The following is a 24158-nucleotide window of genomic DNA, read 5'->3' on the forward strand; positions in this document are numbered from 1 at the left end:
ATATTTATTACAGTATTGCTACATTTATTACAATAAATGTTTATGTGCATTTATGACATATTACGTCAGCCTTGATGACATCCCACTGGGTACGGACTTCAGTTCAACGTCTAGTTTTGATTTACATTCACAACGTGAAGTCAACAAAAAAGATCACCCTGTCATTGAATTTAGGTTAAAAGTTGAGTGAAAAAAAGCGAAATTCCCTTACGTTGATGACTTTTTGCAAATCCAATCAGTTTTCAACTTTCAACATCCACACTTTTTTTTAAAGGAAAAACAACAACATTTGTTTGGTAAAAACAGCACGATATTACGTCAGCCTTGGTGACATACTGAATAACTACAATGGTTAAATATCCCTATTTTGTCATATCTAATGAGACCATGTTGATTCTTAACATGGTACCTATGTTGAACCTTTTAAGGCTTATTATGGGGTTGTCCGATATACCATAACTCAAACCCTGTACGGCTGCTACTCTTTGAATAAGTCAGTTGTTTGCATCGGTCTGTTAGAGTACCATCCCAACTGTGGGGAAAGAAAGAGAGAGAGTATGTCTCAATCTGAGGTACATGGGATCAGAGATCAACCACTTCAAACAGAGCAGGGGGCACACAGGCGCCTGGCTGGCTGTGTGTGTTTGATTGGCGGCTGTCAGACTGGCCGAGAGACAGGAGGGAGGGAAGGAGGGGGAAGTAGGGGAGGTGTGTGGAGGTGGTGAGATCGTGTGGCAGAGGAGAAAAATGAGATGCATCAGTATTAATAAGGATCGTGGTGATTTTGCAGCAGCATCTGTCCATCTGTGAGTGTTGAATGACGGACCGTGCAAATTTAAATGAATACAGGGATTCATAGCTATGATGAATTTACTGGTGATAAGATATTAGGGTTACTTGTTCAATTCATTGGATTTTTCATATAAAGATGTAAATAGAGAATGTGAACTGTCTAACGTTACGTGACTTTTGCGCTAAATATGTATTTTTTATGTGCTGTACATCTGATTATGTAAATAGATGTATACATGCATCTAGAGACTAATATGATGTATGATAATTTATTAATGAATTCACCAAATAATAATTAAGAATAGTCACCCCAAAAATTCTACTTGGAGACTGTTTTTGATACTCTCTGTTTGTGGAGATGGAGATCCTTTGGATGAAGATCCTGGTCCTTCTGAGGTTAACTGTTACTGTGTTCTCTGTACCCGCTGGCGACAAAGTCTCTGAATATCTTAAAGTCGCCTGTATATGAGCCAGGGTTAGGGAACAGTTTCCTGTCTCATGTGGGTTTTGTTACAGAGGCACGCTTCTCTGCGAAGACATACACTGTTATACATTGTGCAACAACCCTTACACACCACCAGGACACTGCTGTGGAGAATGTAACCAAAGTCCTCAACAACGGCCAATCAGAGGGGTTGGGTTAAATGCGGAAGACACATTTCAGTTGAATGCATTGTTGTACAACTGACTAGGTATCCCCCTTTCCCTTTGACCTTTCATTCCCTGACCCAAGAGACTCTTGCTGGAACTGCACCTGCAATGACGGCTCAATGATTTGTGAGAGGACGAGGGAGTGCCCCAATGCTCCAAAGATGGAGAATTAATTCATTAAGAGCATTAACTTGAGCAACGGCCGGTCCATTGCTGACCCCGAAGACTCCTGCAGGGTGTACCACTGCCATTATGGTGCACACTAGTGTACAATGAAGAAACCGTGTCCCACTGCTGCTGCAGAGAGTGTAAGTGTACGTACACCTACATCGACCGTGCGTACACCTACAGCAGTGTCCCCAACAACAGCCAGTCTACCCGTGCCCCCAAACATCCGTTACATGTACAGTACCAGTCAAAAGTTTGGACACACCTACTCATTCAAGGGTTAATCTTTATTTTGTACTATTTTCTACATTGTAGAATAATAGTGAGGAAATCAAAACTATGAAATAACACATATGGAATCAGGTAGTATCCAAAAAAGTGTTAAACATATCAAAATATATTTGAGATATTTCAAAGTAGCCACCCTTTGCCTTGATGATAGCTTTGCACACTCTTGGCATTCTCTCAACCAGCTTCATGAGGAATGCTTTTCCAATAGTCTTGAAGGAGCCCTTACACATGCTGGAGGTGTATTTTGGGTCATTGCCCTGTTGAAAAACCAATGATAGTCACAAACCAGATGGGATGGCGTATCGCTGCAGAATGATGTGGTAGCCATGCTGGTTAAGTGTGCCTTGAATTTTAAATAAATCACAGACAGTCACCAGCAAAGCACAAACATACACCTCCTCCTCCATGCTTCATGGTGGGAACCACACATGTGGAGATCATCCGATCACCTACTCTGCATCTCACAAAGACATGGCAGTTGCAACCAAAAATCTCAAATTTGGACTCATCAGACGAAAGGACAGATTTCCACCGGTCTAATGTCCATTGCTCGTGTTTCTTGGCCCAAGCAAGTCTCTTAGAAGTGGTTTCTTTGAGGCAATTCGACCATGATGGCCTGATTCATGCAGTCTCCTCTGAAAAGTTGATGTTGAGATGTGTCTGTTACTTGAACTCTGTGAAGCATTTACTTGGGCTGCAGTTTCTGAGGCTGGTAACTCTAATGAACTTATCCTCTGCAGCAGAGGTAACTCTGGGTCTTCCATTCCTGTAGCGGTCCTCATGAGAGCCAGTTTCATCATAGTGCTTGATGGTTTTTGCGACTGCACTTAAAGAAAATGTCAAAGTTCTTAAAATGTTCCGTATTGACTGACCTTCATGTCTTAAAGTAATAATGGACTGTCGTTTCTCTTTGCTTATTTGAGCTGTTCTTGCCATAATATGGATTTGGTCTTTTACCAAATAGGGCTATCTTCTGTATACCACTCCTACCTTGTCACAACACAACTGATTGGCTCAAACGCATTAAGAAGGAAAGAAAATCCACAAATGTCCTTTAAACAAGGCACACCTATTAATTTAAATTCATTCCAGGTGACTACCTCATGAAACTGGTTGAGAGAATGCCAAGAGTGTGCAAAGCTGTCATCAAGGCAAATGTTGGCTACATGCGCAATGCCAAGCTTCAGCTGGAGTGGAGTAAAAGCTTGGGGCCATTGTACTCTGGAGCAGTGGAAACGCGTTCTCTGGCGTGATGATGAATCACGCTTCAACATCTGGCAGTCCGACGGACTAATCTGAGGTTGGCGGATGCCAGGAAAACGCTACCTGCCCCAATGCATAGTGTTAACTGTAAAGTTTGATGGAGGAGAAATAATACTCTTGTTTTTCATGGTTCAGGCTACGCCCCTTAGTTCCATTGAAGGGAAATCTTAACGCTACAGCATACAACATTTTAGACGGTTTTGTGCTTCCAACTTTGTGGCAACAGTTTGGGGAAGCCCCTTTCCTGTTTCAGCATGACAATACCCCCGTACACAACGCAAGGTAGCTACAGCAATGGTTTGTCAAAATTGGTGTGGAAGAACTTGACCTGCCTGCACAGAGCCCTGACCTCAACCTTATCGAACACCTTTGGGATGAATTGGAACACTGACTGCGAGCCAGACCTAATCGCCCAACATCAGTGCCTGACCTCACTAATGCTCTTGTGGCTGAATGGAAGCAAGTTCCCGCAGCAATGTTCCAACATTTAGTGGAAAGCCTTCCCAGAAGAGTGGTGTCTGTTATATTAGCAAAGGGGGGTCCAACTCCATAATAATGCCCATGATTTTGGAATGAGATGTTCGACGAGCATTTGTCCACATACTTTTGGCCATGTAGTTTACTTTTGTGTTTTGTGTTTTCAAACAACAAAATATACTACACATTTTTGGGGGGTAAAATAAGTCTTAAGGCACTGGATCAGTGCACAAGCTTGAAAGAAAGTTGATGCCCATGGATGTACTTCCAGAGCGAGGATAATACAGTGAATTTGGTCCTAATGGGAGAAGTTAACTGGACTTTGAAAGTGAACACATTATGTTATTATTGCCACACTGTCACTACACTCACTGGTGTCTTGTGCCTCGACTTTCATTCAAACACGATAACATCACGCTCATGGTCACAGCATCTCATTTCTGACACTAATGCAGTGAATTTGGAGCAGTAGAGGGTCACAAAGCTATGAGGACTATGAACTTTGTCATTTGTCTGGGCTATTGGTACTGTTCATAGCATGTTAACCAAGGGTCACAGTTTGTTTTATAACTATACTAAACAAAAATATAAATGCAACATGTTAAGTGTTGGTCCTATATTTCATGAGCTGAAATAAAAGAACCCAGAAATGTTCCATACGGACAAAGAGCTTATTTCTCTCAAATTTTGTGCACAACTTTGTTTACATCCCCTTTAGTGAGCATTTCTCCTTTGTCAAGCTGATTAAAGAGCATGATCATTGCACAGGAGCACCTTGTGCTGGGGACAAAAGACCACTCTAAAATGTGTAGTTTTGTCACACAACACAATGCCACAGATGTCTCAAGTTGAGGGAGCGCGCAATTAGCATGCTGACTGCAGGAATGTCCACCAGAGCTGTTGCCAGAGAATTGAGTTTCTCTACCATAAGCCGCCTCCAATGTCATTTTAGAGAATTTGGCAGAAGGTCCAACTGTTCTCACAACTGCAGACCACGTGCAACCATGCCATCCCAGGACCTCCACATCCGGCTTCTTCGTCTGCGAGATCGTCTGAGACAAGTCACCCGGACGGACAGCTGATGAAACGGAAGAGTTTTTCTGTCTGTAATAAAGCCCTTTTGTGGGGAAAAAGTATTCTGATTGGCTGGACCTGGCTCCCAAGTGACTGCGCCCATGCCCAGTCATATGAAATCCATAGATCCTAATAAATTCATTTCAATTGACTGATTTCCTTATTGAAATTGTTACATGTTGAGTTTGTATTTTAGTACAGTATAATTACGGAGGGTAAACATCTGTTGCAGCTTATGAGAACTGCTCTTTCTACCTTTATCATTATTCATAGCCTGGGCCCAGATCAGTTTGTGCTTGTCTACTCCATTGCTATCAGTGTCAAACATGTTTGCTTTGGCCTGACAATTACAAAAGGAGTTGGCAAGAACAGAAACAGACTGGCACCCAGGCTACATTATTCACCCATGTGCCCTTAATGTCTATCACTAATTCTCTTCAACCTTTTATTAATGTACATTATTAGTAGGCCTACCTTTATCCTTTTGATCGGGATTTTAATCCAAATTATTTTAACAGTTATGAATACATTAGAAGGGAAGACATTCTGTATATGGGAAAAGACAATGAGCCAGAACACATGCTGACAAGGTTATTAGCAAGTCAATTATTTATTTTTCTGCCATTTTACTTATAAAAAGTCTTATCTAACCTGAGAATAGCACATCTGCTACAGGGGATAGAGGCTGGTAAATTTTGTTTTTGATATTTCAAAAAAAAAAGAAAAAAGATCTACAGCCAACAATTTCCTTTCGCTACCTTATTACTTATTTCCACCATAATTGACCGTGCTCACTTCCCACTAAATTTGTAGAATTCAACTGCAAAATAAACATTACCAGTCAACTTTGGCTATATTCAGCTGATGAGCAACAGTTCTAAGAGACAGTTTCGAGCAAAACAGGACAACAATTTTATTCTGCACTTACAAAAGCACAAGGTCACAGAGTAGGAGAGCTTGTCGAGGTGGAATCAGAGTATACATGACTTTTCACTTGGTTGAGTATTAGTGCTTTGCTGATTCCGGAGCCAGACAGTACATGCCTAAAACTCCCTGATCAGGGTCTAAAACACAAATTGACCTATTCCCATTTCCCCAAATTCAGGACAAAATACTTGGATGCAAATCCAGTCATCAATAACATTGGTATCATCATCAACTTGCCTGTTGGCACGTTGAACGCATTTCAACTTCGTTATTGTCCTAGATGAGTGAAAAAGTGTCTGAGATTAAAATGTTTTCCAAGTCTTTATTAGCATCCATTCGTTTGCAAGGAGAGGAAAGTCAGAACACAGATAAAAGTGCAAGGACGGGAAGTTTCTCTGTTCTTGGTTTCTATCTTGAGCAGTGAGTTGGTTAATTTATTCTCTCCAGAGTCTTTTTCCCTGGGTGCATTAAATCTCCATTTGATGTGTTGGTTACAAAAATAAAAGCCAAAAGCTAGACATGATACTTGTGGTTATTCTTACACATATCAAGACACAGATACATCACACACACATTCGCAAAAAAAACATCCAGACTTCTGTAGCCGTTAAATTTAACTCAGCAGTGAACCAAATGCGCTTTCTCTTTCTCGAGTGAGTAACGTGACACAATGTTGAAATTAAAAACTTGGGAGTGTCTGAAATGGCACCCTATCCCCTTACATAAATCACTACATAATAGGGTGCGATTTCAGATGCAACCTGTGATGTTCCACCCCGAATCATATACATTTGCACTCACTTCATATGTCAGGGGACATTTTAAGAGCTGAACCTCTCTCTCTGAGGCCGTATCAGTGGTCTATCAAATGCTCTATAATCGAACCCGGCCACAGTCTCAAACCAGCCTTAAAGATTGTGTATTAAATTGCATAAATTGTAGAAAAGGGCCAGCGTACACAGTAAATTAATTATTGATTACCATTTATTTTCCCACTAACACCAGTGGCCATTGGCTTTACTTCAACATGACACATTTATATAATGTTGCATTGACTCGGTTTAAACAACAGCTCTGTTAATGCAAGCACTGTAAAACTGTTATATTGGGCAAAGCACAGCTATTCCTCTGGGGACACCAAAATTGCATCCTTGAGATAGTCGTTTTAGCTCTGTACTCCAGCACTTTGGATTTGAAATGATACAATGACAGAGGTTAAAGTGCAGACTGTCAGCTTTAATTTGAGGGCATTTTCATCAATATCGGGTGCTGTTTAGAAATTAATACAAATTAATTTGTCACAATACTTTGTTCCCTAAAAATCAGGGGGGAACTATGTAAAAAACAAAAAAAATATATATATATATAAAAAGTGCTGTAAAGTACTCAAAGGTTTAGTATTTGGTCCCACGTTCCTAGCACGCAATGATTACATTAAGCTTGTGACTACAAACTTCTTAGATGCATTTGCAGTTTGTTTGCTTGTGTTTGATTACGGACAGTCCTGAATGAATAGAGAACAATGACGAGTGGGAAAGTTAGAGGCATTAACATCATACACCCCCCCCAAATATGCTAACCTCACGTTATCGTAATGATGAGGTTAGCATGTCTTGGAGGTATGATATTTGTGCGTCTAAGATTCACTCATCATTATTATTCACGATTCATTCAGGATTATCCATAATCATGGTAGGATCAACATTAATGTAAGTGTTTAGAAACTAATGTACAATAAAAGGGGCTCCAAAATGACACAATGCATTATTTACCATTGTTTCAGATTATTGTGTGCCCAATAGAAATGAATCAAAACAAACAGCGAATGCATCCAACAAGTTTGTAGAGTCACAAGCTTTGTAATCATTGCATGCTAGGAATATGGGACCAAATACTCAACTTTTGACTACTTTATTACACAAGTGAATTCATCCAAATACTTCTGATCCCCTAAAATGGTGGGGACAATGTACAAAAAGTGCTGTAATTTTTAAACGGTTAATCCGATATGGATGAAAATACCCCAAAACTAAAGCTGACTGTGTGCACTTTAACCTCAGTCATTATATCATTTCAAAGTGCTGGAGTACAGAGCCAAAACTAAAAATGTGTCATGTCCCAATACTTTGAGGTCACTGTATATCGGTGTCACTTTTGAAAACGCCTAATAATATTGGCAACTATCAAGGCATTCATTCACATAGTTCTGCATTGCAGCTGTTTATTTGTATCATGTTTCTGTTCTACTGGCTGGTAGCCTACCACTCACTCATACATCATCTATTCCTCTAGGATACATGAGCTTTTCTAAATGAGTCTTTCTGGGCATATTTTTAACAATACACAAACTAATAAATTAAAAACCGCTAATGTAACAAAACTGTAATATGACTCTCAACCACAAATACCGACTAAAATAAAACATGACTGAAGAGAATGGGAAAAGAAAAACTCAACAACAAAATATCCAACGTCACAGTCCACAGGTGAAGAACTAAATAAATATAGAAAGGGAGGGAGGAGTTGTGCAGTGGGTTTCTCTGGGCTAGTAGAGGGTTTCTCTGGTGGTTGTGACCTCTTCTCTCTCTGAGACATGTCTATGTTCTACATGGTGGCTTCTTTTGTCATTTCGACTGATCCTGGATCAGTCAAGTGCAGCCAACAAAGCAGCAGGAGCCTGCCAAGAGTCTCGGATGCAGCCTCAAAGACGAGGCCAGGGAAGACTGTCTAACTGTCTGCGACTGTGAAAAAGGAGTGATTCGTCAGTAGCTCGCTCGTTTTGTTCTGCTCCTACGTGTCATCTCCAGTCTGCCTCGTCCTCCTCTTCCTTCTAGCCATCCTGCTCTCCGTCTCCCTCGTTCATTGTGGCGGCGTCTCGCCCACGCTCTCGATGCCGTGCTGCTGGAGTTGCGCTCGGAGAAGAGCATTCTCATTCTTCAGCTCCTCGATCTGAGACAAACAACAACAAACAATGTCCGCCCGACGAACAACAAAATGGGTGTCCTCAATGTAATCAATGAATTAAAAGAAACTTAGCAAAATACAACGTCAACTTCTAGGCCTCACCTGTTCTTTCAATGATTCTAGACAGAAATGTTTGTTGTATACACTTTAACAAAAGTTTTAGACAATTCTGGCCACATCATCCATCTGTTTTAAATCTCAAGGTACTGTACTATCATCCCAGTTTCTCCTCTGGGCTATCACACACTCACTGCCTCTCTCTCCCCCACAGGACTGGAGACTTCACTTCTGAGCATTAGAATGAGGACATGAAGAACGATGCTTCGGGATTCAGTAAGGAATGAAAAGGCAAAACACTCTACATGCAAATATATGCTATAACTTAATTTTGAAGTAAAAACGGCACGTCGGTCATCAGACGTAAAATGAACGTTAAACGTAATCAAACGCCTTCATTTGTTTAAACATGAACCCTTTCTGTTCGCAGGAATGTGATGCTATGTGATAGCCTGGTCCCAAAATCGGTTTGTGCGGTCTTGCCAACTCCTATGTTGTGCCTGACAATGACCAGAGAAGTTGGCAAGATGGCACAAACAGATCCGGGTCCAGGCTAGGCCTCTGATTCTTTGTGATAGCCTTCTTTCTAGGCTGTTTTACCTGCTGTCTGCAGAGCTCGTTGTCCACCTGTACTCTCTCCACCTCTTTGACACTGTCCAGGAGCCTCTGGTTATTCTGACGGAGCTCTCGGATGTAGTCACACGCCTTAGACAGGATGCCCCCTTTACTCTGGGGGAAGGAGAGAGGAGTCAATTAAGACATCCTGCTGTGTGGACGACAGGAAGAGTAGCCGCTGCTTTCGCAACAGCTATTGGGGATCCTAATAAAATACCAATACTCGTGCATGCACATACACGTCTAACTGAATGCAAACAACCCCCCCCCCCCCCCCCCCCCAACACAATTAGTTCCAATTCAAAAACTTATTTTCCCGAAGCCTAACCTTAACCCTAAATTTTAACCTAACCCCTAAGCTTAATATAGCCTTTATAAAAAGGGAGGACCGGCAATATGTCCTCACAAATATATTAAAATGTGTACACACACACACACACAGGACAAAGCTGCTGAGAGTGCCTTACAGAGTGACTTACAGCCCCCGTCTTGGTGCTGTCTATGTTGCAGTCAGGGATAATTTTGGAGAGCGTGACGATCCAATTGTTGATCTTGTCTCTCCGCCGCCTCTCAACTGTTAAGACACACAGAACAGGTTCAGAGAAAGGAGGAACAATAGGGATACATATGGGTAGTGTCTACATGGATATTTTTCTCTGTATACCTTGAATAGTCACTTAGCTAGACATGTGACATTGTGGGAACAACCGACAGTTCAAGAGCAGCATCTAGTGGTTGGTTGATATACAAAATGAAATTCCCCAAAAAGTTCCTCCAGTTGAGAAGAGTCTTAGAAAAAAGTATCTACTGTCCACTTAATGTGGCTTTGGCTTCAACAAACAAAACATAAAGGTGCAACTCATTTAAAAATAAATTCAACTAGATATTGCATACACTACATGGCCAAAAGTATGTGGACACCCCTTCAAATAAGTAGATTCAACTATTTCACCCACACCCGTTGCTGACAGGTGTATAAAAATCGAGCACACAGCCATGCAATCTACATAGACAAGCATTGGCAGTAGAATGGCTTGTACTGAAGAGTTCAGTGACTTTCAACGTGGCACCTTTCCAACAAGTCAGTTCGTCAAATGTCTACCTTGCTAGAGCTGCCCCGGTCAACTGTAAGTGCTGTTATTGAGAAGTGGAAACGTCTAGGAGCAACAACGGCTCAACCACAGAACGGGACCGCCAAGTGCTAAAAATTGTCTGTCCTCTGTTACAACACTCCCTACCGAGTTCCAAACTGCCTCTGGAAGAAACGTCAGCACAATAACTGTTCATCAGGAGCTTCATGAAATGGGTTTCCATGGCCGAGCAGCCACACACAAGCCTAAGATCACCATGAGCAATGCCAAGCGTCGGCTGGAGTGGTGTAAAGCTCGCCGCCATTGGACACTGGAGCAGTGGAAACGCGTTCTCTGGAGTGATGAATCACGCGTCACCATCTGGCAGTCCGACGGACTAATCTGGGTTTGGCGGAAGCCAGGAGAACGCCACCTGCCCGAATGCACAGTGTCAACCTTAAAGTTTGGAGGAGGAGGTATAATGGTCTGGGCCCGTTTATGGTTTGGGCTAGGCCCCTTAGTTCCAGTGAATGGAAATCTTAACGCTACAGCAATAAATGACATTCTAACTTTGTGGCAACAGTTTGGGGAATGCCCTTTAGTGTTTCAGCATGACAATTAGTGCACAATGCAAAGTCCATACAGAAGTGGTTTGTCAAGATCGGTGTGGAAGAACTTGACTGGCCTGTACAGAGCCCTGACCTCAACCCCATCTAACACCTTTTGGATTAATTAGAGCGGCGACTGTGAGCCAGGCCTATTCGCGCAACATCACTAATCCTCATGGCTGAATGGAAGTAAGTCCCTGCAGCAATGTTCCGACATCTAGTGGAAAGCCTTCCCAAAAGAGTGGAGGCTGTTATAGCAGCAAAGGGGGGGGCCAACTCCATATTAAATGTCCATGATTTTAGAGTGTATACAAAAGTACCATATACTTTTGCCATGTAGTGTATCTTGGAATGCAGAAGTAAAGCACAGAGTTGCATGGTTAAGACAGATTGGGTAGCCTAGTGGTTAGAGCGTTGGACTAGTAACCGAAAGGTTGCAAGATCGAATCCCCGAGCTGACAAGGTAAAAATCTGTTGCTCTGCCCCTGAGCAAGGCAGCTAACCCACTGTTCCTAGGCAGTCAATGAAAATAAGAATTTGTTCTTAATTTAATTGACTTGCCGAATTAAATAAAAGGTAAAGAAAAAGATTGGCTCAGAGAACATTAAACAGGGAGGATTGTGGGTTATGTAGGCCCTTCCCTTTGCTCACCTTCATTGTGTTGAGCTCTCCTCCTCTCATCTCTGGGTGTCCGTGGGCCATCCATTTTCCTACAGACAAAAACAAATAGCACATTTCACCCATGTTCAAAACCCGGGAGTCCTCAGGCCACCTCTGTACAAAACAGGTGCAACTCTTCACACTAAAAGAAAAAATAATCTTCAAACTACAGCGCTCCACGCAACTAATCTAGCGCAGAAATCCCCCACCAGAACCACTATCTCAAAGCACCTGACCCTTTTACAATTACATACCACTCAGACACCAGAGCCGTACTCTGCAGGGGCGGGCCGCCCTGCACTGCCTTGGGCAGCCGTGCTGATCTGAAGCAGCCGTATATGAGGCAATAACACCACCTGGGTGCTGAGAGCGAGACGCAGTGACTGGAATTACTGATTGTCTGACGGCCGTCTGGACAGGCAGATTTCTTGGAGGTGTACGTGCCCTTCCCCGCTATACCCCAGGGAGTCTAAGGCGCGGGCATCATTATAATCCTAAATTGCAATGTTGTCGCATTGGTGTCCAGAGTATGGCTAATGACAACTGTTTTTCCTGTGTGTGTGTGTGTCTTCCCCGAGGTATTCTTTAATTAAGTTCCCCATACGTGACAGCCAGATGAGCTCATAAAGGCACTGGGGACGAGATGCGCAGGGCCGTGGCAGTAAACTAATACAATTCAACAGCACTTACTTTGACAAAGCTTTAATCCGTCTAATGAATTGTGTCATAAATTAAACCAAAACGGCTGGTGTTCGCACAGTGCACTTACCTTTTTCCGCATCTAATGAGTAAAAGCAATTAAAAGCAAGCTAAAACAAAGTGGGCTGTTTTTACTTTCAACTAGCTCTTCAAGGTCTTACAGAACTGAACTGAAAACAACTCATGGCAATACTGCATCAGGACTATCATCAAAGAGTACACATTTTCCAATGCTAAATGTAGCTCAATCACATCAAGGGTTTAACATAATCACCAGGGAATTGTACTAAAGGGAATGATTGTTCCTTCTTCTTTGTGGTATATGATCTAGGCCTAATTTGATTGGTTACAGTGGGAGGGGGGGGATGTGGAAGTTGTCCTCACCAGTTTAAACCGTCATGTTGCAGCATCTCGGTTTCGTCTCTGCGAACGGCAGGTAAGCGGTGGAAGTTTTCATTTAATTTCATTTATTATTTGCACAGATCAAATATGTTCAGTCATGGATTAGTTTATGCGTTGTTGATGTAAGAATAAATTAAAATACACAAATTAAAAATCACACACACACAAGAAAAACATATGGAAACGGGGAATAGAATGGCAAACCACAGAAAAACAAGTCCTCCCTAGACAACAGCACATACTGCAGCAGTATCCAGCCCTTTAAGACTGTATATTTAACAGTGAAGTAGATAAAAGCTTTACTGGTAGCCAAGGAGACCTGGGGAATCACTGCAGCCCGACACTAGAAATACAACTGGGATAGTCTTGTACGAACGCCCCACACAAAAGCCCCAAGCAGCCTAAAGAACTTGGGAAGAGTCAAGATCACTCCTAATAACAAACCCATAGCCCAACACCTTGCTGTGTGCAAATTGATGGCCATCCCCTTTACCTAAAGTTGATTGTAAAATTGATTTTTCATAGTATAAGAGGCGCAAAATCGCCATGTTTTTCTACAGGCCTGAGAATAAGAGTTCATCACATAGAGGCAGGGAAATTGCAAGGCAAGGGATATCCACTCAGTCCAACACAAATTACATTTCAGAGGATCATGCATTCGTTCTGGATGGCAAAACAAGCACAGCATTATGTCAAAAAAAACAAAAAAACACTGACCTATTCTTCCAAACCATTTCCCTTATGTGCAGAACCATAGAAACACAATCTCATAACAAACACACAACTCCTTGTTTTATATTCAAACACTTGCCTGGCACTCCGCCCTTCTAGATTATATGTTTAGTTTATGGACATGTTTACAATTTACTCACACCCCTTGGCTCTGGGCATGCAGTAGGTCTTCATTGAAAAATAATAAGCACATTTAAATTCATTTCCTAAATTAACCAGAACACTAATGTCAAATTCATTCACTGACACACATAACATTAATCATCCATTTGGCATGAGAGATTATATTGATTTTCAGAATGGATTAACCAGATTTAACAGTTTGGTTTTGATTCAGTGTTACTCATTCAGAGTGGTTCGAGGAAAATAGCTTAATCACATGATAATGATATTGATGATTGAAAGAGATAAACAAAATGAGGAGGAAGTAGACAAGGAAGGGGGAAACCAGGGCAACAAGGACAGGGACACAACAACCCTGTGATCACATCACCCATCCCACGAGAACAGCTGAGTGTTCAAGGAAACCACACACACAGTGCTGTCTGACCCAGGTCATGCTCTTGCTCAACCCAAATCTCTGAAAGTGAATGGGGGGGGGGGGGGGGGTGCAGTGCAACTTTACTTACAATTTTTGGAGAGAAAAGTCAATCTACTTTTTTTTTTCTTCAATAGTCAATATCAGTGACTTTTAGTTTTCCAGTCTAACTGATACATCTCAGACTCAAAGTAAACCAACTCTTAGATGCTCTAGAAAAATCCAGTCAAATTACTTCTTAACAGGTCACTATTGATGAAAGGTTGAAATTATCGCATAACACCTAGGCGTATAGGCTAGCTCCTACTTGCAAAACATGTCTGACATGCTTGTGGAAGATGAACTTAAGTACTGCGTAGGTAGGTTTTTAACATCTGGAGTGGCTCAGACTGCTGTGTGCATGGGCTCTCCTTTCAGAGTCCCCCTAAAATGAGGGACATAGGAGGAGAGGAAGAAGCAGTGTGGTTGATACTCACTCAGGGTAGGGGTGTGTGCGCGGGGCTATGGTTCGCTGTGTGCCTGTCTGCAAGACGTCAGGTGGTGTCATCATCACGTAGAACTGACCTGTGGGAGAAGAGATGACATGGGAATGAGAGACAGAGAGAGAGAGAGAGATGGGGCAGGTTGGAGACCTCTGTGACAAAGTCTTAAGGGAGAATTTGCTGAGTGACACTGACTAGCACTGAGACCAACCTTGTGGCTGAGGGGATGAACAGTTAATCTCTCTCAGTCAGCACCGGGGTCATGGTACTCAAAATGTCAATTTGATAAGTGGTTATTCTTCTTTAAGTCTGTTTGGACTTGAACCAAAAGCGAGGGACAGTATTTTGCCCTCAGAAGAATGCTAGCCTAGCGTTAGAAGTAGAGGTAGAGCTGACTCACCCCCGGCCTGTGTGGGGTCGGAGGTGGTCTGCACAGACACAGTGCCGTCGCTCACAGCCGTAGCTGGGAAGTAGGCGAAGCGCGTCTCCCCTCCCAGCGTCTCTCCCACGGGGCTACCCCCATTACTGAAAGGGTTCTGGATCACAGCCTGATAGGGGACAAGGTGGGAAGGGTTAGCAAGCCCTACTGACAACTAACTTACAACACGGATATTACTTGATAATAATTAACTACAACAAGTGATATATAATATATATCTATAAATAAAAGTGTCCTGATTCCTGCGCAACAACAATATACAGATAACTTGTATAACGATCAATAGTTTGGCACACTGAAGTATGTCAGGCTCCGTAGCCATTAGGGAACTATGTTATTGTAAGGGGTGACAGTAGCGGCCTCGGTTCCTGGTACCTACCTGGGCCACCGATTGAGGAGCGCCGGGGAAGGCGGCCGTGGAGACCACGCTAACCTGCCCTCCCCCGTCATCTCTCCCCTCCAGCTGCTGGTCAGTTACCTGGACAACGCGGTAAGTCACCTGAGGAAGAGAGGGAGACAGAGAGATGGAGAGAGAGAGAAACCAGAGTCATTAATTCTATCTACAACAAAGAGCTTGGGATGCCTTCTAGCCTGACCACGGTCATTTTAATGTCCCTGTGTTTTCAGTACTTGCAGGTTGTTTACCTCATACTGATGTTCACACCCAAGGCTATAGTAGTTAAGCCCTTGCACATTGAATGATACCACTAGGCCTATAAGAGATCTACACATCCAACTTATGCTTATATGGCAGAATGTTGCCTAATTCAATATAAAAACAGCCAGATCCAGAAAAACACATGTTCGTTTCAAAATAATCAGTATTTGTACCCCTTCATCGTGTGACTCGCCTCCTGACTAACATGTGACACCAGCCGCATGCCAATCCAGGAAGGGGATTGGAATCACATGATCACTCACACCAGCTCTGTTAACTCCAAATGAGCAGCGAAAGGACCAGCTCTAACTAGCTTTTTCCTTCACCCCCCCAAAAAAATGGTTTATATGAAGATATAACATTTACTGTGAACATCCACAAAAACGTAGACGTAAACATTCACAATTAAGAACCAATTTGACATCCACACCTGTAGGCCTATATCGGTGTCCTGGCCGGTTCTATTGTCTGGGTTCAGAGCGAACGCCCCCAAGGCTCTCAATTCAACAGAGAGGCTAGTGTTGAATTGCAGGGTTTTCCATTGTGTGATACAGTTGATTCTCTAGTGGAGGGATGGACAACACCAGTCCTCTGGGGCCTGATTGGGTGTCCAGCCCCAGCTAACACACCAGACTCCAATAATCAACTAATCATGATCTTCAGTTGAGAATACAATTTGTTAAAATCAGCTGTGTTTGCTATGGATGAGGGGAAAAGTATGACACCACTCTGGCCCTGGGGACCGGAGTTTCCCATCCCTGTTCTAGTGTGAGTGAGTGATGCAGTAAACTGACCGCATACAGCAAAAACAAACCTATGTGAATTCAGATAGTTAAATGTTTCTAAAATCAGCAAAACACTGTTCACAGGACACCCACCTGACCACCCTCAGAGCGGAACTGGTACTGAATGTTGTGGTCCGCGAATGCCTGGGCCTGCTGAATACCGCCTATGGTGACAGCAGTCTGCTCCCCTTCCCCGTCTCCTGAGAGAAGGACAGTGGAATGAGAGGATCGATAGAAGGACGGAAGAGAAAAATAACACTCAGATATCCATTGATGAGAAATGAGTGAGGCAAGGAGCATTATTGCAACAAAAAAAGCTAGGCCTAAAACTATTTGACACTTAAGCGTGTGTTTTTGGTCTGTTCTTTGGTCTGTTTTTAAAGAAGCAGGTTTTTCAAGAGGATGTCTGAAATGTCAGTACTTTGAAATGTGTGAAAGAGTCAGAATGGTGAAGTTACGCACAATGGCACACGTGCATCCGAAACCCACACATCCCAACATAGATTCTTACCTTCTAATTGGACGACCTCTTCCTCTTGTTTTTCGTGACTAGGAAGACATAAACAAGGAACAATCCTAAATATTGGCAAGCAAGGTCTAGCAGACAAGGTTAACAGAGTAGGGAATGGCAGTGGAGTACAAATGTTAGTGACCTGGCGAATTGCCAGCAGTGGCGGAAAAAGTACCCAATTGTCATACAGTAAAAGTAAAGATACCGTAATAGAAAATGACTCAAATAAAAGTCATCCAGTAAAACACCAGAGTAAAAGTCAAAGTATTTGGTTTTAAATATACTTTAGTTTCAAAAGTAAATATAATTACTAAAATATACTTAAGTATAAAAAATAAAAGTGAAAGAATAAATAATTTCAAGTTTTCATAACAATCGGTAAATGTGCCTTTTTGGATGCCGATTATGGCCGATTACATTGCGATCCACAAGGAAACTGAGTGGCAGGCTGACCACCTGTTACGCGTGTGCAGTGTCAAAAGGACCTTGTGGCTGCAAGGAGCCAAGGTAAGTTGCTAGCTAGCAGTAAACTTATCTTATAAAAAAAACGATCAATCTTCACATAATCACTAGTTAACTACACATGGTTGATGATATTACTAGGTTAACTAGCTTGTCCTGGGTTGCATATAATCAATGCGGTGCATGTTAATTTATCTTCGAATCACAGCCTACTTCAACTCCGCCAAACGGGTGATGATTTAACAAAAGCACATTTGTGAAAAAAACACAATCGTTGCACAAATGTACCTAACCATAAACATCAATGCCTTTCTTAAAATCAATACACAGAAGTATATATATTTTTTTAAACCTGCATATTTAGTTAAAAGAAATTCATGTTATCAGGCAATATTAACTAGGGAAATTGTGTCCCTTCTCTTGCGTTCACTGCAAGCAGAGTCAGGGTATATGCAACAGCTTGGGCCGCCTGGCTCGTTGCTAACTGTGACCGTAATTAATTTGCCAGAATTTTACATGATTATGACATAATATTAAAGGTTGTGCAATGTAACAGCATTATTTAGACTTAGCATTGCCACCCGTTTGATAAAATACGGAACGGTTCCGTATTTCACTGAAATAATAAATGTTTTGTTTTCGAAATGATAGTTTCCGGAATTTGACCATATTAATGACCAAAGGCTCGCATTTCTGTGTTAATTATATTATAATTAAGTCTATGATTTGATATTTCACAAAGAAGTCTGACTGAGCAGTGGTAGACAGCAGCAGGCTCGTAAGCATTCATTCAAACAGGACTTTACTGCGTTTGCCAGCAGCTCTTAGCAATGTTTGAATCACAGTGCTGTTTATGACTTCAAGCCTATAAACTCCCGAGATTAGGCTGGCAATCCTAAAATGCCTGTAAGAACATCCAATAGTCAAAGGTATATGAAATACAAATGGTATAGAGAGAAATAGTCAATGCGCCATAATTCCTATAATAACTACTACCTAAAACTTAGGGAATATTGAACCATCAGCATTCATATATTATCATGTTCTGAGCAAGGAACTGAAACATGAGCTTTTTTTACATGGCACATATTGCACTTTTACTTTTCTTCTCCAACTGTGTTTTTGCATTATTTAAACCAAATTGAACATGCTTCATTATTTATTTGAGACTAAATAGATGTTATTTATGTATTAAATTAAAATAAAGTGTTCATGGTTCATTCAGTATTGTTGTAATTATCATTATCACACACAATTTTTCATTTGTTTTTTTTTTTAAAGTTGGCCGACTAATCGGTATTGGCTTTTTTGGTCCTCTAATAAATCGGTTGAAAAATCATAATCGGGCGACCTCTAAACCAGACGGCATCTTTTTATTGTTTTATTTATTTATGGATAACCAGGGGCATATTCCAACACTCAGACATCATTAACAAACTAAGCAGTATTTTTACACCACTGCTCCCTCCCTTACATCGGCGTCATTAAAAGGCATAGTCATTGACTCCTCAAGCACAACGAACAATGGCAGACTGGAGCAAGGGACCGATGTAGAAATCGCTCTGTCATTTCCTGGTTGCTAAAATTCTACACTCGTCACACAATTTGAATACTGTAGGGAATCATTCTGCAGGGAATCATCTAAATCGCAGGACAATACATTTTCAATAACAAAAAAAAAAAAAAACATGGAGGTTTGAAGTTGGTGAACTTAAAGTAAAATAGTCTCCACCATCATCTATGCAATCTTGAATCCTTGGGGAGGTAACCACCATGGTCTACAGTATGATATCTGGGATCCTTGGGACATAATTAACCTCCTCACAGAGTTGTGGGGAAATGTGATGAAGGGAAGGGGGAGAGTTGTTTATATTCAAAGTGTTGTTGCAATTCACCTAGCATCCACATGGACGAGATGTTCTAAATTAAGTATGTTTAATTCTTCAAGAATAAATGGGGAGTGTTTCCCTCTATTCATTTAGCAGTGGTGGCCCACTACTGCTACATTCTTGCCACTGCTGCAAAAAAAAAAAAAACACACACTGAGTACACCAAACACTAGGGACACCTAAGGTGTCAAACGCGTTCCACAAGGATGTTGGCAAGTGTTGACTGCAATGCTTCCCACAGTTGAATCAAGTTGGCTAGATGTCCTTTGGGTGGTGGACCATTCTTTATTACTACGGGAAACTGTTTAGTATGGAAAAACCCAGCAGTGTTGCAGTTCTTGACACAAACCAGTGTGCCTGGCACCTACTACTATACCCCATTTAAAGGCACTTAAATCTTGTCTTGCTCATTCATCCTGTGAATGGCAAACATACACAATACTTGTCTCAATTGTATTAAGGCTTAAAAATCCCTCTTTAACCCGTCTCCTCCCCTTCATCTACACTGATTAAAGTGGATTTAACAAGTGATATCAATATGGGATCATAGCTGTCAGAGCAGGTGTATACGCATATATTAGGTGTGAAGGTGTGAAACATTTACATGAAGTTGGGATCATTAACATTAAACAACATCCCTAACCGAACCCCCCCCCCTCCACATAATTAAAATCACAGGGCAGTTATCACAAAACATTATTTTCCCTGTTATAGCCCAACTAGACAATAGAAAAATAAAAAGCCTGGGGAAAGTTGTGTAGTTTAAATAAAAACAGGGAGGAAGTGGCAAACTTTAGGCTACTTTAGTGAATATGAGAGGCATGCAAGACAAGACATTGCGAGATGCAGATTACCAAGAGATCATATAGGCACGGTTCTGCCTGCCCCATCCTCTCTCTTGGGCGCTGCCCTGCCTGCGCTTTCTCATGGCTAATGATGCAAGCGTGTGTTCAGTCTTCGGTCTGTTGCACGTAGAATAGCCTAGCCTGTATCAATTACACTTGAAAGTGCCTCGGCTGTTTGTTTGTCTTTTAGGGTAGGCTACACTACGGCTTATTAAAATGCTGACACAAAACCTTCTCTGGAGATATGAAGCGGGACTAATGTCCATCACTAGGCGACCAGAACTGTCAATCAAATAATATAGACCACACTCCCCTAAAAAAAGTACTTTAATGTTTGTCAAATACTGTGGCTTACCAAGACATTTAGTAGAAAGAAAACACATCTAGCTACCCTACCATAACAAACATCAGTACATTAAATCAGCAAAGTTTATTGTTGTCAGGGTTAAATACAGATAATTCTATGCCGGAGCAGAATTCTACTGTCTGAAATGGTAGGCCTACAGACGCCTCTGATACGTCACTTTTTTTTTTTTTTATTCTCTAAAAAGTACATTGTTGCTATCGACACTGAATAACATGTCTGTAAAGGGTTGAGGTAGATCTAACTTCATTACCCGGCCGTAGTTGTCATACATAGGCTACGTCATATGATCATTATTCTACATCGTGAATTGACGTGGAATTTTATGATTTTAACTGAAAACATTAACATATTATATGCACTTTTTTTGTATGTATATATACACACAGTACCAGTCAAAAGTTTGGACACACCTACTCATTCCATGGTTTCTTTATTTGTACTATTTTCTACATTGTAAAATAAGTGAAAACAAAACTATGAAATAACATTATTGGAATGTAGTAGTCACCAAAAAAAAAAAAAAGGTGTTAAATAAATCTAAATCAATTGAGATTGTTCAAAGTAGCCACCCTTTGCTTCCTGGAAGCTGAAAATGTCCCAGTTCTTCCCTGGCTTGCATACTCAGACATGTCACCCATTAAACATGTTTGGGATGCTCTGGATCGACGTGTACGACAGCGTGTTCCAGTTCCCGCCAATATCTAGGAACTTCGCACAGCCATTGAAGAGGTGCGAGAGGGGATACTGACTGGTTCTGATCCACACCCATACCTTTTAAGGTATCCGTGACCAACAGATGCATATCTGTATTCCCAATCATGTGAAATCCATAGATTAGGGTCTAATGAATTTATTTAAATTGACCGATTTCCTTATATGACCTGACCAAATTCACATAGAATAGTACATTATAGATGTGTCACTCTCATTGAAAGGAAGTCTATGAAGCAGCAGATCTATTCTCTCTGTGCCATTTCTATTCTTCCCGGTCTTAAGTTTCGTTTTTGAGTCTTTTACTTTCGGTTTTGTACACCTGCTTCAAACAGCTGAAAATACAATATGTTTGGTTATGGAAAATATATTTCACTGTGGTTTAGATGGTACAATGATTCTCTACACTATAGTTGCTTGTTTTGTGGCAGAGCGATTTCTACATAGTGCATATTCAATTTACAAGTCCAAAAATAGATATAGCAACTAACTTACATTCTAGCTGTAAGCTATCAAGTTAACTTTGTGTCTCTAACTAACGTTAACGTTATCTAGCAAGTGAACGAATGTTAGTTCAGTGTTACCGAAACTGATAGCCCTAGCTAAGTTAGTTAGCTGCCTAGCGTTACTACTAGCAAGATTTAGATTACTTACCTACTGTAAATTCACTACCGTAGATAACCGTGTTTGCATGAAATGCTGCAATCGTTTGCTATACTGTAACCCTTTCCTAATTGGATTTGCTAGCTTAACTGTGCAAAAATATTACTAAAATAAACCACTTTATTGTATCTAGTTTATACTACAGATAATCAAGCAAGCTGTTCTCTAGAAAATGGAGGCCAGGCCTTCGCTTGCTAGAGGAGACGTCCGTACATGATGGAGAGGAAGTGGCGGGCATTGTTTTACCTTGTCGCGGTGTCCAGACTCTGTTCGAGGTGCATATCCATCAGGGTTGGAATAAAATGTGATATTCACTGACACAGACGCGTAGATGGAAGTGCTGATCACGGGAACAAACACTCGGGTCATGTGAGAGAGAAAGTCCAAGACACGTGAGGCATAGATCGGACTCGAAGTTAAAATGGAGACCGCTGCCGCTGGCTGGGGTTTATGTCGCTCTCGAAGCTTTCGTTCTCACGGTTTCACTCGCGCCACTTGCACTGCTAAATTGAGTCTGTGTCGTCAGGATAGCAACTTGGACTGTTGGAATTGTTTCGTTGCAAGGTTATGGCACAGTAATTCGTCGAGTAATTTCGGTAAATGTTTTCCCACGCTCGGTTTTTTATCCTCTCAAAACCTCTGCAGTATACCAGCGTGCGTCGTGTCTCACAAAATATGGAGTGGACTGTTGGTGTTAGCGAATTTAATTCCCCGCCCTGCTCTGCATCTATTTTTGTTCAACTTTTGATCTTGGAAGAGGAGTATGTAGAAATGTGTTATGTACAGTAGGCTACACTGAAATGTTGATTTGATGTGCCCCTGTTTGAAATGAATTTCAACCTTCTCGATTCCATTCTATCCATTGCGTGCCAACATTTGTATCATTACAAATACACCTCTGATCATTTTTTTCTGTCTACATTCATGTCTGATATTTACAACAAAGATGGTTTAGAAACTGTGTTCGGAGTACAAATCAAGCTCATGTGACATATGATGCTGCTGATCACGTTGGTTTGCTCAGGTGAGAGCTGAGATCGAATCCGGGTTTTTGCTTTAACCACATGACTACCTTTTAAATAAATGCACCATTTTGTGGTGCATTGAGCATTTTGTAAACATTGAATCAATAAAATAAAAATCGTGTGCAAAGTCTACCTAGAGACAGTGGTTGATATATAATAGTTCAATTTAAATAGCTAAATTAAGAGGATATGTGTAGGAGATTCTTCTTCCACTGATATTTTCTATTGACCACCAAGGAACATGTTGCATATTTGATATGATTTAATACGTTTTAGATTGTGTGAGCATGATCATTTTCTTGACAGCTTCCCTAAATATGATCTACAGTAGCTCAGTCTTAGGAGTTTGCCAGAGAACAAAGTTCCCTAGTGATAAAGCAGCTGAAATTGTGTGTGTAACTGTGTTCTGGGCCTATTAAAGGCCTGGGCCAGGTTTCCAAAAAGCATGTTGTAGCTAAGTTCATCTTAGAACCATAGGATCCTGGTTCTAAGATGAACTTAGCCATAACATGCTTTTGGAAACCAGGCCCTGGAGCCTTTCAGTGGGGACTGAAATTCTGGGTTGACCTCTCTTGATCCGCTTATGGCAAACATTGGTATTTCAATGCATCTTTAATGCCATTGCCAACTCACTCTTCCATTCCTCAGGATATACTGTATATCATGGGCTTGATTTTGCTTCTGGTTCCAAATAGTGTTTTCTCAAAGTCTGCGAGGCCTCCAAACAGTATATATTTTCAGGTATGATTTTAACTGACCAGTGCCGTTTAAGATGAGGGAGGAAGATTTGTATTTCTATTACAGCATTTTGGATGATTCTCATTCATATTCCATTCACCAAGTTCAATGTAACAGCGATAGGTTTAGGCTACTACATGATACTCAAAATGTCCCTATACCCATCATGAGGTTGCTACAACCTAGCCTATGAATGAACGTTTACAAAGTAGGTGCACACAAGTCGAGAGACACATTTGAGTTGACAGACAATGACACGAACATACAGTGACATTCAATACCGCCTTGCAAACTCTTGCCTGCATCTAGCGGATATAGGATGTAATCATTAATCCAACAGTTGCAAACGAACGTTTCTATTGGACAACGTCAGATATTTTAAGAAACTTTTTTCAACAGAATCGGCGGAATGAATACACCCCTGATCAGGTGTAAACACGTTGTATTCCTTCTTGCATCTATGCGCTCTCCTCTCACCTCTTCCCTTTGCTTGTGGATTTCAATGCACAACACATCAGCTCAGCTGTGTGACCATGCGAAAAAAACATTTCCAAGCCAAACCGCTACACACATTCTACATCGTTGTCACCATATT

At 41.4% G+C, this 24158-nt stretch overlaps 1 protein-coding gene across 7 annotated transcripts; it reads right to left on the reverse strand.

Moving 5' to 3' along the window:
• Positions 1 to 5951: 5951 nt before the first annotated feature.
• On the reverse strand, positions 5952 to 22929 carry LOC129857401 (upstream stimulatory factor 2-like). Of its 7 annotated transcripts, none has more exons than XM_055925617.1 (11): positions 22047 to 22929; positions 16864 to 16901; positions 16446 to 16549; positions 15289 to 15408; positions 14871 to 15018; positions 14465 to 14552; positions 12701 to 12739; positions 11609 to 11667; positions 9747 to 9853; positions 9265 to 9393; positions 5952 to 8592 (listed from the first exon to the last, which is right to left on the reverse strand). In XM_055925617.1, exons 1-11 carry the CDS (start codon positions 22085 to 22087, stop codon positions 8503 to 8505), a joined length of 963 nt encoding a protein of 320 aa, XP_055781592.1. In that variant the 5' UTR covers positions 22088 to 22929; the 3' UTR covers positions 5952 to 8502. The 7 variants fall into 7 exon arrangements, with proteins under 7 accessions (XP_055781592.1, XP_055781598.1, XP_055781591.1 ...); XM_055925623.1 differs by having other exon boundaries at positions 9759 to 9853; positions 22047 to 22924; XM_055925616.1 differs by having other exon boundaries at positions 16446 to 16552; positions 22047 to 22924.
• Positions 22930 to 24158: the final 1229 nt, after the last annotated feature.

This window comes from Salvelinus fontinalis, chromosome 6, assembly GCF_029448725.1.
Source record: "Salvelinus fontinalis isolate EN_2023a chromosome 6, ASM2944872v1, whole genome shotgun sequence".
NCBI classification, from domain to species: Eukaryota; Metazoa; Chordata; class Actinopteri; order Salmoniformes; family Salmonidae; genus Salvelinus; species Salvelinus fontinalis.